Raw genomic sequence first — 14,075 nt, forward strand, 5'->3', positions numbered from 1 at the left:
AGCCATAAATTTGATGTTTTTCTTGTGCCTGAAATGTTTTATAAAAACTGAGAGAAAAAAAATTAACAAAATGTAGCTATAGACTCAACTGTTGTTGTTTTTTTTATTGATTGATAAAACAGTCAATAATACAGTGTTGTCATTCTTGTGGTTTGTTGGCTGACGGATGTGTGATGTTTACTTGTGTAATAACCTGTGAGAGTGGATTTAAAGCGTTTCTTATTACACATTGTTCTTTTTTAATTAATAAAATCTTTAAAATACACTAAATTGTCACTTTTTGACATTTGGCTCAAAACACTTTACATGCAAGTTATGCATAAGATTTCAAGTGTTTGGTAAAAAGGTACATCTTTTCAAAGTCAATGTGAAATCAAATTGGACTATTTAGTTTGTAAATAAATGTTTCTGGTCTTACTGTGAGCGATTAATCAACGCATGTTAAAAATATAAGAATTTTAGTAAACATGCTGCAAATACTGACTGCAAATATGTTCAAAACATGAACACAAGCCCTAGTTAGACCCTGTTTTGACTGTCTGGGTATTGTGTTGCATATTCAGATTCAAAATGTATTTTCTGCATTATATTGTAAGCCATTTTGTAACTGATATCGTTAACTAATACCTCAGAAATACTGGAGTACGTCAATACAATACTATCTGTCTGTCTCATAAAATAGTTCAAAAACTGGGCAGGCCTTCATGACACAAGTAAACTGTCTGTTGCACTAGTCTACCTACCTAGTCAACAAATGAACAAGGTTTCGTTTTCCTCTAATAGCAGCGTGTTGGTTTATTGGCCTTTAAGGTCAGAGGTCGCTGAGACTGAGATCTGGAGAACTGTCTGAAACTCTGTCCACATCTTCAGCGTCAAGCCCACTTCCAGCATCGCTGAGGTCACTTCCTGTCAGGTCTGAATTTAGACGAACACGTCGGCGCCTCTGCTTTGTTTGTGGCTCTAAAAACAATTTGGAAAATGGGTAATTGTTAGTCTAAATCCAAACATTTATTTCAAACATTATTTAATCAAATAATAATTTATATAATAATAATAATATATATATATATATATATATATATATATATATATATATATACACACACTACCGTTCAAAAGTTTGGGGTCAGTACATTTTTATTGTTTCTTTTTTTTTTTTTTTTTTTTTTAAGGAATTAATACTTTTATTCACCAAGGATGTATTAAGTTAATAATTAAAAGTTTATTAAAAGTTAATAATAAATAATTTACATTGTTATAAAATATTTATATTGAAAGAATCCGGAAAAAAAAAAATTACAGGTTCCAAAAAATATTTGACACTTAAGACTGGAGTAACAGCTGATAAAAATTCAGCTTTTCATCACAGGAATAAATTCTATTTTGAAGTATGTTAAAATAAAAAACATTATTTTATATTGTAAAATCATTTTGCAATATTACTTTTTTTTTTTTTTTTTTTAAATAAATGCAGCCTTGATGAGCATAAGAGACTACTTTAAAGACTATTACAAGTCTTACTGACCCCAAACTTTTTAACGGTAGTGTGTGTGTATATATGTATATGTGTATATATATATATATATATATATATATATGTGTATATATGTATATATATATATATGTATAATATGAATCAAGGTTTCCCAAACATTATTTAATTAAATAATAAATAAATAAATGAATAAATAAAATAAAAATAAAAAGCTAAATAAAAAAAATAGAAGCACCCTCCTCTCATTAGGGTTATTATTGTTAACTAAAACTATAAATATTGAATACATATTTTTTTAAAACATTGCTTGAAATGAAATAACATGTAAAAAAATTAAATATATATTATATATATATATATATATATATATATATATTTATATATGTGTGTGAATAAAATAATTTCATTGTTTATATATAAAAATTCAATCTAATATTCAAAATATTAACAAAAAACTATAATAGTATATCAATGATACTAAAAAACACAACATTCTTCAATCTGTTGCTTTGATTGCATTTGTTTCTGTCCATTTCTCCTGAGCTAAATGCTGTCAGTGGTTTTGAAAACATTAGTCATGGTTATTTGGCACAAATTCTCTGTCAGTCACACTGAATACGAACAACATTTCATTACAATCATTTGCTCCTTTTTCACTTCTGAAGAAAAATTCTCTACTCTGCACCTTAAAAAAACACAACAAATTACTTGTGTGTCTGCACACACTCTGCAAATACAGCTAGTTCTGATTCTGATTCGAAATGAGGATGTACATTTTGATATTTAGATCAAATTAAATTAAAAAGTTTTAGTATTTTAATCTAAAGAAATTATTTAACAATATATTTAAAAAAATATATATATAAATAAAATATATTCATTTGTGTACATGCAGCTATGAAAAAAGGTTCTTCCTAACTATTTTGTTATTTAGATTTTACTTTAAAAATCTGACCCGGACATTTCTGTGTGAGATTTGCTCTTCAGTACATGTGTATCTCGTGTCAGTGGTTATGCCTGTGCGCATGTGTCACCTGGTTCTTCCAGCCACGACGCATCCAACTCATCGGAGCTGATCTCGGCCAGACTGGGGGTGGGACTGAAATCATCCTCCGACCCTGACGACACACGTCTCTGGGGCCTCGTTTTCACGGTCACCACTGCTACCACACAGGAGCGAGAGAAACATGAAAGGACGCCCCATGCAAAGAGGGCGACTGTGCAGAGAGCTTATAAGCACAGCAGCCAAAAACCAGCTGGTTTGATTTTAAAGGTCACAGAGAGGCTAAATGACAAACATTAGAAATGGCTTTCAAGGGTAAAACAACAGAAGCATTATCAGACCCTTTCATTGATGTGTGTACAGCTGCGACTCACCTGGTGTCTGTGGTACCTGTGCAGGTGTGGGGAGGGTTTCTCTCAGGACGAGACCTCGCACCTCGTCCTTCAGCTCAGAGACGGTGACTCTAAAACACACACAGAAAATAAAACACCAGTCTTTAGTCAAGACTATTGTTGATAGTGAAAACCAAAACCATAAAAAACATTTCGATTACTTAAAATAAAATAAATAGAAGTTCAAAAATAATTTGTGATGCAATAATCTGGGGTCCACATAAGTGGTGCACTGTTGTGTTTCCCAGCAAAACTATGACATTTCAGTTAGTGACGCACTTCATTTGGCAGCGCTCAAACCACTGGCGCATATACTTACTTGCTGGCAACCTGACAAAATAAAAGCTTGCTGATTTTAGGTTTGAAATGTAAAAAAAAAAAAAAAAAAAAAAAAAAAAAAAAAAAGAAAGAGGGAAAAAAGTGAAAATATATGTAGAAATTCTGCCATAATTTTAAGTGTGAAAATGTTGAAAGTTCATATTAAAATAAATAAATAAATAAATTTGCTGAAAACCGGCCAAAATAAAAGTGATGCTGATTTTAAGTTTGAAAATGTTGCAAAATTCATATTAATTAATAAATAAATAAATAAATAAAAAATTGCTGAAACCCACCAAAAAAAAAAAAAAAAAAAAAAAGTCGGCTAATTTTAGGTTTCAAAATGATGAAAATTCATATAAAACAAACAAATAAATAGAAAATTGCTAAAATAAAAGCTTCCTAAGTTTAGGTTTGAAAATGTTGAAAACTCATATTAAAAATATGAATAAATACATGCATAAATAAATAGAAACAAAAAAAATATTTGCCAAAAAAACCCACCAAAATAAAAGCTAGCTAATTTTAGGTTTGAAATTTTTTTAAAAATATTTTAAATAAATAAATAAATAAATAAATAAATAAATAAATAAATAAATAAAAAGAAAATTGCAGAAAAATAAAAGCTTGCTGATTTTAGGTTTGAAAATTTTGAAAGTTCATAATAAATAAATAAATAAATAAATAAATAAATAAATAAATAAATAAATAGATAAATAGATAGACAGATAGACAGATAGACAGATAGACAGATAGAAAATTTCCAGACTAAAACCTTGCTGATTTTAGGACTGAAAATGTTGGGGAAAAAAAAAAAAAAGGACGAAAAACAAATGTAAATATCAGCAATGTATTTTTTAAGTGTACCATAAATAATTGGATTTTTTATTTTTAACTTCTTATCTTTAATTTAATTATTAAAAACAGAAAATATAAAATTAAAATCTCATAATAATAATAAAATAAAACTTCAACATATTTGCCAGAACTATATCAGTACTGTATATCAGTGATATTAAAAATGTTTCTCCAGCTGTTGTTTGGTGCCACTGTATGGACGCACTCACCTGAGGTCACGCACTTCCTGTTGAGTGTGCTGGTACTGTGACACCATCCGAGCGAGATCAAAACTCTGCGTTCGGTACGAGTCAGTAAAACTCTCTAGCGTCTGTAGAATACAAACATCACGTGAGTGTGAAGTGAACAAAAACACTAAACACTAAACATGCTATTTACTGAAACCACGTGACAAAAACATCTCATTCAGAACATAAATGCTCATGTAAATGACTACTGCATTTTTGGCACCCTGACCTGCAAGTGTATGCAAAAGTTAGTAAATCATAACAGAAGTCATTCACATACACAAGTCATTTTAAATGCATATTAAAGGTAAAGTCCTTTGAGATAAATAATGTAAAGGATGAGAAAATGCAAAGGTTTGGGGGGATTCTGTAATTTCATGCTCACCAAAACTGCATTTATTCAATCAAAAATACAGTAAAATTGTGAAATCTTATTGTAATTTAAAACAAGCGTTTTCTATTTGAAATTATTTTACAATGTAATTTATTCCTGTGATGCAAAGCTGAATTTTCAGCATTGTTATCAGCATTCAATGTACATTCTAAACGTCTTTACTGCCACTTTTGGTCACTTTAATGCATGCTTGTTGAATAACGTTATTAATTTCTTTTATCCTGACCCCAAACTCTTGAACAGCAGTGTACACATATAAACACATGTGTGATTTCTTTACTTTAGAGCTGCGTTCATACTGTCTCCTTGTCTCTCTGGCCTCGGACTGGAGCTGGAACGTATCTTCCTCCTGCCGCACTACAAAAACACAAACCACTTTGCTTTTTTAAACATTCACAAACATGGTATAAATGTAACCAGAGTCTGAACGTCTATCAATATTGACGGGGTTATGAACGTGAAGCCAACACAAACACAGGCAGTATCTGAGCGTCATGTTTATTTGCGTGAGAGTGAAAGCAGCGGATCGGCTCTGCGTGTGTTTATTTTGACACAAAGTGCATTTGCTCTGGCTGAGAGCCCTGACTGTAATAACACAACACTCAAATACTGAAAGAGTTTGATTTATGCGTGTAACGCTATAGTGTATATATCTAATAGAGAAGCCAGTTCATTCATCTACGGCTTCAAATAGGAAAGGTAACTAGTATATGACCTACTGAGTTTGTTTTTGAGAATGTCCACCTCTCTCCTGAGCTGCTCCAGTTCTTCTCTGCGCAGTTTAGAGCTGAAACTGTGAACGGACAAACATCATTATAAGCAGTAAATGTCTGTGATTCTCAACACAGCGCTCAATACAGTGTTGCTAAACTGCTTGTTTTGCATTAGTGGAATATCAGTACAATCAAAGCATATCTCATTTACTTCCTAGTACACATTTCTGTTTTGCTGAGCAATGGGATAAATATTTACTATGATTTTATAGATGATACTGATATAAAATTAGAAAATTGTGAATATTAGGAATAAATTAAACCAGTTTTAATTCGGTCAGTTTCTTTTTTTGTCTTACGACTCAACAATGTTGAAATGCACAATATAAATACTGCATATAAATACATCTCTGAAGAATTATTACCTTTTTTTGGAGGTTTCCTAAGTTTCCTAGACTCTAAAAATATAATTTAATTAAACATTTATAAATAAATATAATTATGTATAATAAATATAATTTATATAAATATGATTATATCAATATTCTATATATTAATTAATATATTATATATAATGAATATATTATTTTAATTTATTATATTAAAATAGTAAAAAATATATTTATTTATGTATGTATGTATGTATGTATGTATGTATGTATGTATTTATTTATTTATTTATATATATATACACACACACACACACATACACATGGGTACATTTAGAAGTAAGGAGTTTTCCTTTTTTCCAAAAACCCAAACATGACCTTACTAATAATAGCTGCTTTGAAACAACCTACATTGTATAACGTTCTGTATAAATAAAGGTGATTTGTAGGAATATGCGCATAAAATACCATCTTTGTTTGCTACTGTCCACCATGTTACTTTTACTGGGTAACACAGTTGACAGGTAACTTAGTTGACATTTTTAGTGTTTTTGGGTCTAGATGTTTAGAAATATATTTTCATAAACAAAACATACATTTTTGTTAAATTGTCTCGTTAAAATTTGCAGCAATAATACCATACTGTGCAAATTATTGGAGAATGGGACAAACCATTCCTTTTTGAGGGGGGTTTTCTAGTGGGTAGCTTAGTTGACAGTGGTTTTTCGGACAAAAAAATAAACGTTATATCACAATAAACACTTATTTTTGAAGCGCACACCCAAATGTCTGGATAACCTAATCTAACTGAAGGCAAAGCTATTAAATGAAATTACATTTGAGGTAATTTTCATGCTTAAATGCAGAGTAGAATGAGCAACTTTACAAAATTGGACAGCTGGATACCAGATACCAGGGTTGTTTGTGATATGAACATCATTTCTGAACAAAAGATAAGGCTATTGTGATTGGGAGAAATATAATTGTGTACTAGAAAATTAAGCACTGGGGCTTTATATTGATGAAAATAGATCAAATATATATATACACACATATACATATACATATACTTATACACATATATATATAATTTATTCCTGTGATGTTAGACTGAATTTTCAGCATCATATATATATATATATATATATATATATATACACACACACACACACACACACACACACATACATATATATACATATACATATACATATACATAAATAATGATGCTGAAAATTCAGTTTAACATCACAGGAATAAATTATATTTTAAAGCATATTAAAATAGAAACACATTACTTTAAACTGTAATAATATTTCACAATATTGCTTTTTTTTTTTGCATTTTTGACCAAATAAATGCAGCCTTGATTAGCCTAAGAGACTTGTTCAAAAAACATGAAAAATCATACTGATCCCAAACGGCAGTGTATTTTATTTTGATGATGCAAATAAAGCTAAAGCAAACTATAAATAAACTAAGCAACAATTTTAAATGTTGCTTTGGCAAATTAAGTAAGTTAAAGAAAGTTTAAGCTGAACTAAACTAAACTATACTGATATAAAATTAGGAAACTGGATGGATATTAGGGTGTTTTCAAGCCACTTTTAATTTGGTCATCTCCCTTCTTGTCTTGAGACTGAATCATGTTGACATGCACAATATTAATATTGCTTATATATGCATCACTAAAAAAATCATTACAGACCTTTCTTCCTGGTTTCCTAGAGTTGTGGCTCGGTTGATCTGACCTCTCAGATTGCTCAGCTCTCGATCCACCTCTCTCTTCCACTGCTCGATTCGTCTGTCCGGTCCAGGACTTAGCGATCTCCGCTCCACATCCCGCTGTCTCTCCTCCAGTTTATCCTGAAGTCTCTTCTGCTCCTCTGGAGGACAGAGATTGCGGAGTTAATATGACCTCAGAGGTTGTCTATATACTTAGCTATTGAAAAGAAGTGCTAAACTACAATAAAATCGCAGTATACTAAACTACATCGAGACGGATCACCTTGTAATGTCTGTATTTGTCTTTGCTGATCGTTCCGTTCTCTTTCCAGCAATCGAAGACTCTGTGTTAAAGTCTCAATGGCCTGTGATGAAATAACATTTAAAACTTGTTTATAAAAAAACTATTCTAGAATGATCTGTTGATGGATTTAGTTTATTGTAATTAATAGTAATCTCAAACAAAATCATAAACAAACACATTCTATCCCTGGTTTACACTAAATAGTGCTAAACAGATTTAAATAAGACCCAGTGTAGGGCCCTGTGATTTCCAGGAAGTGGAAAATTTGAATGGAATCGCAAAATCCAGTCATAAAAATGGCCCTACCAATGCATTACGTGATCCAAACACATGTTAATAGCAAATTAAATCTATCTCGGTTGTTCACATGTGACTGAATCACCAGAGCTGGACATTAGCATGTGACTTGAGCGGGTGTTAGTCTGACCTGACTCTGTTGCTGTAATTGTGTTTGGATGGCAGTCAGATCTGACCACTGAACCATAGTCGGCTTCAAATCAACACCGGCTGTGACCTCTCTGACCGGAAACACATCTACAAAGAGAAACCAGGGTTTGATAGTGTGTAATAAAATCCCAGGACTTGCAAGGACTTTTCAAGCACTACTTTTTTGATTTTCAAAGATTTCAATCAGAGAACTCACTTATCAAACAATGTCTTACGCTTCAAATTCTAAAAAAGATAAATGAAAATATACTAATATAACAAAATGGCAAAAATAAAGCAAAGCACATGCAAAGTATGCAATGAGTCAACTCAAGAAACCACATAACATTTAAAATGGGCCATTATTCTGGCAGCAACAGGTGTGATACCGATTTAAAATATATATATATTATATACACTTTGTTTTGTTTTTATAACTGTACTGCCTTCATGGTTTGATGTTTTCTACTGTTTAAAAAGAAAAATCAGAAAAAAAAGATTCACGAACACACTCGGAAATCTTAGGAAACTCAATATGTGGCTGCAGAGAGATTTATCAATAAGAGGAAGAATTTTATGCTCTAAAGCTGAAGGATTGTCTCGACTGACTTACGCTGCTCTTTCCTTGGAGGTTGACAAAGGAACATTAAAAAAAGTTGAAAGCATGTTAAACAACTTTGTTTGGAAAAACAAAACTCATTATATCAGGAAATCAGTAATAATGAATCCAATAAAACAAGGGGGACTGGATTTTTTTAGATTTTGCTACCTTAAACAACACTTTTAAAATTAACTGGCTTAAGAATTTTCTTAAAAATCCTTCTTCCCTTTGGAATATTATCCCCAATTATATCTTGGTGGCCTGAATTTTCTTTTACTCTGTAATTATAATGTCTCAAAAATCCCTGTCAAACTTTCTAATTTCCATAAGCAGATGCTCTTGGCCTGGTCCCTCATATACAAACAACTTCTCTCCACACAAATACTATTATTCTTTACAAGAATAAATCACTTTTCTTCAAGGATTGGTTTGAAAACAACCTTCTTTTAGTTGGACAGCTTTTTAACTCACAAGGCAGACTTCATAATTATTCAGATTTTTTACAGAAATATAATATTCCCGTATCTGCTGATGAATATGCGATTGTTTTCAATGCCATTCCCTCTGGTGTGTCTTTTTCTGTTGCAAGGTTCTACATTTCCATGGCCGTGTTCTTACTTGCTGAATTTAACTGACACAGTGTCTGGAGGTGTTTGCTTTTCTGAAGATCGTCAGAAAAATAACTATAAAATCAGAGCTCTCTTCCAGGCTGAGATAACAACAATTCCATATGTAATATCGTATTGGAATAATATTGTGGAGAACATACCATGGGAGAAAGTATGGACCTTGCCTCATAAGTATCTGCTTACCAATAAAGAAAAGAGATGACATTTAAGCTGATTCACAAATGTTACCCGACTAAAGTCTTTCTTAGGAAATATAAGCCTGACATTGAAGTGAACTGCAGTTTTTGTCATTCTTCTGAAGAAGACTTCATTCATTTGTTTTGGCAATGCATCCACACAGAGAAATTTTGGTCTGATTTTACTAGTCTTACTTTGTAACTGACTTCTCATTTTGTTTTAAAGATGCTTTGTTTGGATTATTTGAATATTCTAAGGAGAATACAGGAAAATATTACATAATTTATGTTTTCTGTTAGCTAAATTTCACATTCATAAACAAAAGTTTACTGCCTCTAAACCTCTTTTTTCTTTGTTCAAAGTGGACTTGGATAAGTATGTAGAAACATGCTCTGCTAATTTGAAAGCTATGAAAACTGTATCTCTGTATTCATCCTTTGTGTCATCCTAAAATGTAATTTTATGACACTGTTTTTTTTTTTTTTTTTTTTTATTTTGTCTGTAATTGTACTGTCTTGTTGTTTTGAATATCTGTAATGTTTAATTAAAAAAAAAAAAAACACTCAGAAATCTTGACCTGAAACAAATAATTCGCGATTCGCGCTCCTAAGTCCTAAACTGAATCAAATGATTCGCAAACCCACACCGAAGTCCTGATCTAAAGCAAAGGATTTGTGATTCGCGCTCTGAAGTCTCCATCTGAATAATGATTCGCAAACCATCATTTCAGATCGTGACTCAGAGGGCGGATCGCGAATCATTCAATTCGATAAATGATTCATGAACCCGCTCAGAAGTCCCGATCTGAATCAGATGATTCGCAATACGCGATTTGAAGTCCCGATCTGAATCAAATGAATCGCGATTCGCGATTCGATAGGTAGCGCTTCAAATTACTTGGCCGAAATCCCATTCTGAATATGATTCGCGAACCATCATTTCAGATCAGGACCGGGAGCGCGGATCGCGAATCATTCAATTCGATAAATGATTCATGAACCCGCTCCGAAGTTCCGATCTAAATCAAATGATTCGCGATACGCGATTTGAGTCATTTGGCAACGTAATGGATTAACTGATTCTGAGTTTCGAAAAGCTCCGTTTGACCCATCACGATACGTGCTTTTAAAAATCATCACAAGCGATGTTGATCTGGTTTTTGCTAGTGAATCGTTTCAAATGAATGATCTAAGTCACGAGTTTGAATCAAACGGTGCGGTTTCAGCTTAAACGACTCAATTGATTCGCTTCATCTGTTCCTCTTTTCGCGTTTTCAGCCATGTTTAAACATTACTGTCTTAGCTCGCTAGTTTTAGACAAATAACTGAAATAAGGAAAATAGTATTATGTTTTTTGAATTGTTGAATTTTGCATTAAAAGATATGTGCTTGTTGAAAAAAATTAAACACTTATTTCATAGATACATTGTCTTTCAATATTTCAAGCAAAAAGTCAAATTCAAGTATACTTCAAGCACTTTAAGCACCTTTACAAACCCTGGAGAAACACATGATCACTTGAAATCTGATTAAATAAACCAAAAAGATTCTATAAATCCATGAAAAAAAAATAATAAATCCATTTGTATTCAAGTTTGTTGGCCTACTTGAAATTATTAATTTTTTTTTTAATAATTATTAAATTATTACTGTTAATTGAAACAAGCCAAAATAAAATAAAACATAAGATGAAAAACGTACACTATATGAACATTAGAACCAAAATAAGTTTAGGCTCAAGCACCGTAATTATTTACTAGAAGAATAAAAGCTAAAACTGAAATAAAACCAAAACTGAAATGAAAGAAATTCAACTTCAACAACAAAAGAACACTTTTACTTATGCTTATTTAAAACATTAATTTAAAAAAAAAAACTATAACAGTATATAAACACACTAATCTAGCACTGCTCCCGAACAGAATATGAAGTATTTTTGAATATTTTGACAATAAAACTTTGTGCAGGCCCTTTATTTATTTATTTATTTTTATTTCCTTTTATTTTCAGATTAGGAACAGAAACACAGAACATTCCCCATCTGCCAAAATTCATTACTCATGTTTCATAAACGGGCTTAGTAATCATTTAAAATTATATTTCTATAATATATATCAGTGGTTTACCTTCTGTTCCTCTGGGAGATCTTCTATGTGCAGTCAAGCGTTCCTTGTAAGACACAATATAATATATATAATATATAATTTATAAATAACTGAGGTAAATTGAAGCTGCATTCAACAAAAGAAAGTCAGTCATTCAGACTCAGAATAACATGCGTGTGAGTAAATTGTAATTTTAGTGCATTGTCTCTTTAATTAATTTAATCGACATCAAGCGCGCACTCTACCGGCTAGTATCTGCAACATGCTAAACTGACACACATGTGCAGAAAATTAAAATGAATCGGATTATTAGTGATGAAATAGTCTCTTACCCTCATTTTTGCGACACTTCCATCAGCCTCGGAGATGATGGAGCTCAACTGTTGATCCCAGTTCATCCCGAGCGACTGATAATCAACTTAATTAAATTATGAGGCTAAAAGCTGCCTGCGGTATGAAGACACATAAAGCCAGAGGGAATGATGACAGGTGAGGTTACAGCGACAGGTAAACGGATCGCGTAGCGACACCTGATATAACGTTACTGCAGAGCTGTTTTAGCTTTAGTAAACAAACGACTGAAATCAAACGACGCTTCAAAACACACGCGCGCGCGAAACACTGAGCGACCGGTAATCTCAGAAAACCCTCAGGAACGCATGTCCTGTCATAAAAATGGTCTTTAAAGCAGTTATTATTTGTCTAAAATCCCATATTCATGGGATCAGTGCCCATTTCAGTTTAAATCCAGGAGCCACTGTATTCAACGCCACTTCCGGCACAAAAGATGGATTATGGGAAATGTAGTAAATCTCGATTAATGGCCGCTCACTCCTTGGGACCTAGCAACGATTATGGAAGGAAAATAAACTGATTTATTAAGATATAACACCATCTCCTCATATTAAATTCTACTGCATAAACATGTGTTTAATATTATTTACATTTTACATAATATGCTACAATTTAATGAGTGAGGCACAATTTAAACTTTAGACAAATTAGCTTTAGTAAGTATTGCATTTTACATTTTATATCACCCCACACACCATATACAATCCTACCCAGCCCCAACAAAACAATCCCCAATTAACGGGAATGACATCTGAGGGAAAAGAAAAAAAAAAAAACAAGAAAAATAAATAAATAAATAAAAAATACAAATAATGATAATTAAAATAAATAAATAAATAACATAAAATAATAATATCTCTCTATATATACACCTCCACTCAATCCACGTCTAAGGTTTTTAAATTATTTAAAAAATGTGATAAATTGTTGCCATTTTTCAAGAAACGTTTCTTCCCTACCTCTGATATTGAGAAGGAACCCCAAAGATTGCAATCAAAGGACAATCAACTAATTTGACCCCTAGGACATCAGAAACTATTTTAAAGAAAGAATTCCAAAAGTTTTGCAACTTGGGACAGAATGCAAACATATGGCTAAGGTTACATGGTGAAAGTTTACATTTGTCACACACATCTGAAACATTAGGATATATTTTAGAAAGTTTTGTCTTCGAAAGATGACCTCTGTGGATCGTTTTAAATTGTATAAAGCTAAGTCTAGCACATGAAGTGGTGGTACGTACATTGTCTAATACTTTACACCAGTAGTCATCCTCAAACTCTAAATCAAGTTCTTCTTCCCAAGCCCTAATAGTTTTAATGTTGTGGGGATTATCATTTGACAAGATAATTGCATATATCTTAGAAATAATCCCACCCATATGAAGATTCAGTTTAAATGCCTCTTCCCATGGAGACCTAGAAGGCAGGGAGGGAAACCCAGAGAACAGAGATGAGGCACAATGCTTAATTTGAAAGTAACGAAATAGGTGAGAGGGAAGCAGATTAAATAATGAGGATAATTCAGAAAAGTTTCCTGTTTGTTCTTCTGAGATAATACTAGGAAGTATTATCTCTAAACGAGAGGCCAAAATTTTAGCTAAAATCTTACTGTGGTATTTTTAAGCTTTATTTTTTTTATTCTTCCCTTTAGTCAAATGTGGTACAGTGTTAAATATAAAAAAAAAATATAAAAAGAAAACATAAAAACCTTTTACTTGAAATGAAAGTTAACAGAAGTAAAATATTAAAAGAACACTTTAAGTACATTAATAAATTACAATAATAATATTATTATATTTTTTAACTTGTTGCCAAAGCAACATCTCATTTTTATTTAGTTTAACGTGATATACCAAGGTATAACAAATTAAACCGGAAATAAAAATGAATAGAAACTATATACATTTTAAAAATAATAAATAAAATGACAAGAAAAATACAACTAAATTACTAAACTAGCCAAA

General features: G+C 31.7%; 1 protein-coding gene across 2 annotated transcripts; it reads right to left on the bottom strand.

Annotated features, from left to right (window-relative positions):
• Window positions 1-79: 79 nt before the first annotated feature.
• Window positions 80-12,558, bottom strand: LOC127182950 (troponin T, skeletal muscle). Of its 2 annotated transcripts, none has more exons than XM_051138654.1 (11): window positions 12,088-12,558; window positions 11,777-11,819; window positions 8,246-8,352; window positions 7,798-7,879; window positions 7,498-7,675; window positions 5,407-5,480; window positions 4,968-5,044; window positions 4,276-4,376; window positions 2,873-2,961; window positions 2,530-2,658; window positions 80-960 (listed from the first exon to the last, which is right to left on the bottom strand). In XM_051138654.1, the coding sequence occupies exons 1-11, from the start codon at window positions 12,151-12,153 to the stop codon at window positions 812-814; spliced, it is 1,095 nt and encodes a 364-aa protein (XP_050994611.1). In that variant the 5' UTR covers window positions 12,154-12,558; the 3' UTR covers window positions 80-811. The 2 variants fall into 2 exon arrangements, with proteins under 2 accessions (XP_050994611.1, XP_050994612.1); XM_051138655.1 differs by having other exon boundaries at window positions 2,530-2,655; window positions 12,088-12,557.
• Between the last annotated feature and the right edge of the window lie 1,517 nt (window positions 12,559-14,075).

The sequence above is a fragment of the Labeo rohita genome, chromosome 20 (assembly GCF_022985175.1).
Source record: "Labeo rohita strain BAU-BD-2019 chromosome 20, IGBB_LRoh.1.0, whole genome shotgun sequence".
NCBI classification, from domain to species: Eukaryota; Metazoa; Chordata; class Actinopteri; order Cypriniformes; family Cyprinidae; genus Labeo; species Labeo rohita.

Coding starts and splice junctions, on each gene's coding strand:
- LOC127182950 (XM_051138654.1), bottom strand. CDS start 12,153: ATGAACTGGGATCAACAGTTGAGCTCCATCATCTCCGAGGCTGATGGA. Junction 7,676..7,797: donor ACAAATACAGACATTACAAG/GTGATCCGTCTC, acceptor TCTGTCCTCCAG/AGGAGCAGAAGAGACTTCAG. Junction 5,481..7,497: donor CTAGGAAACCAGGAAGAAAG/GTCTGTAATGAT, acceptor GTCCGTTCACAG/TTTCAGCTCTAAACTGCGCA.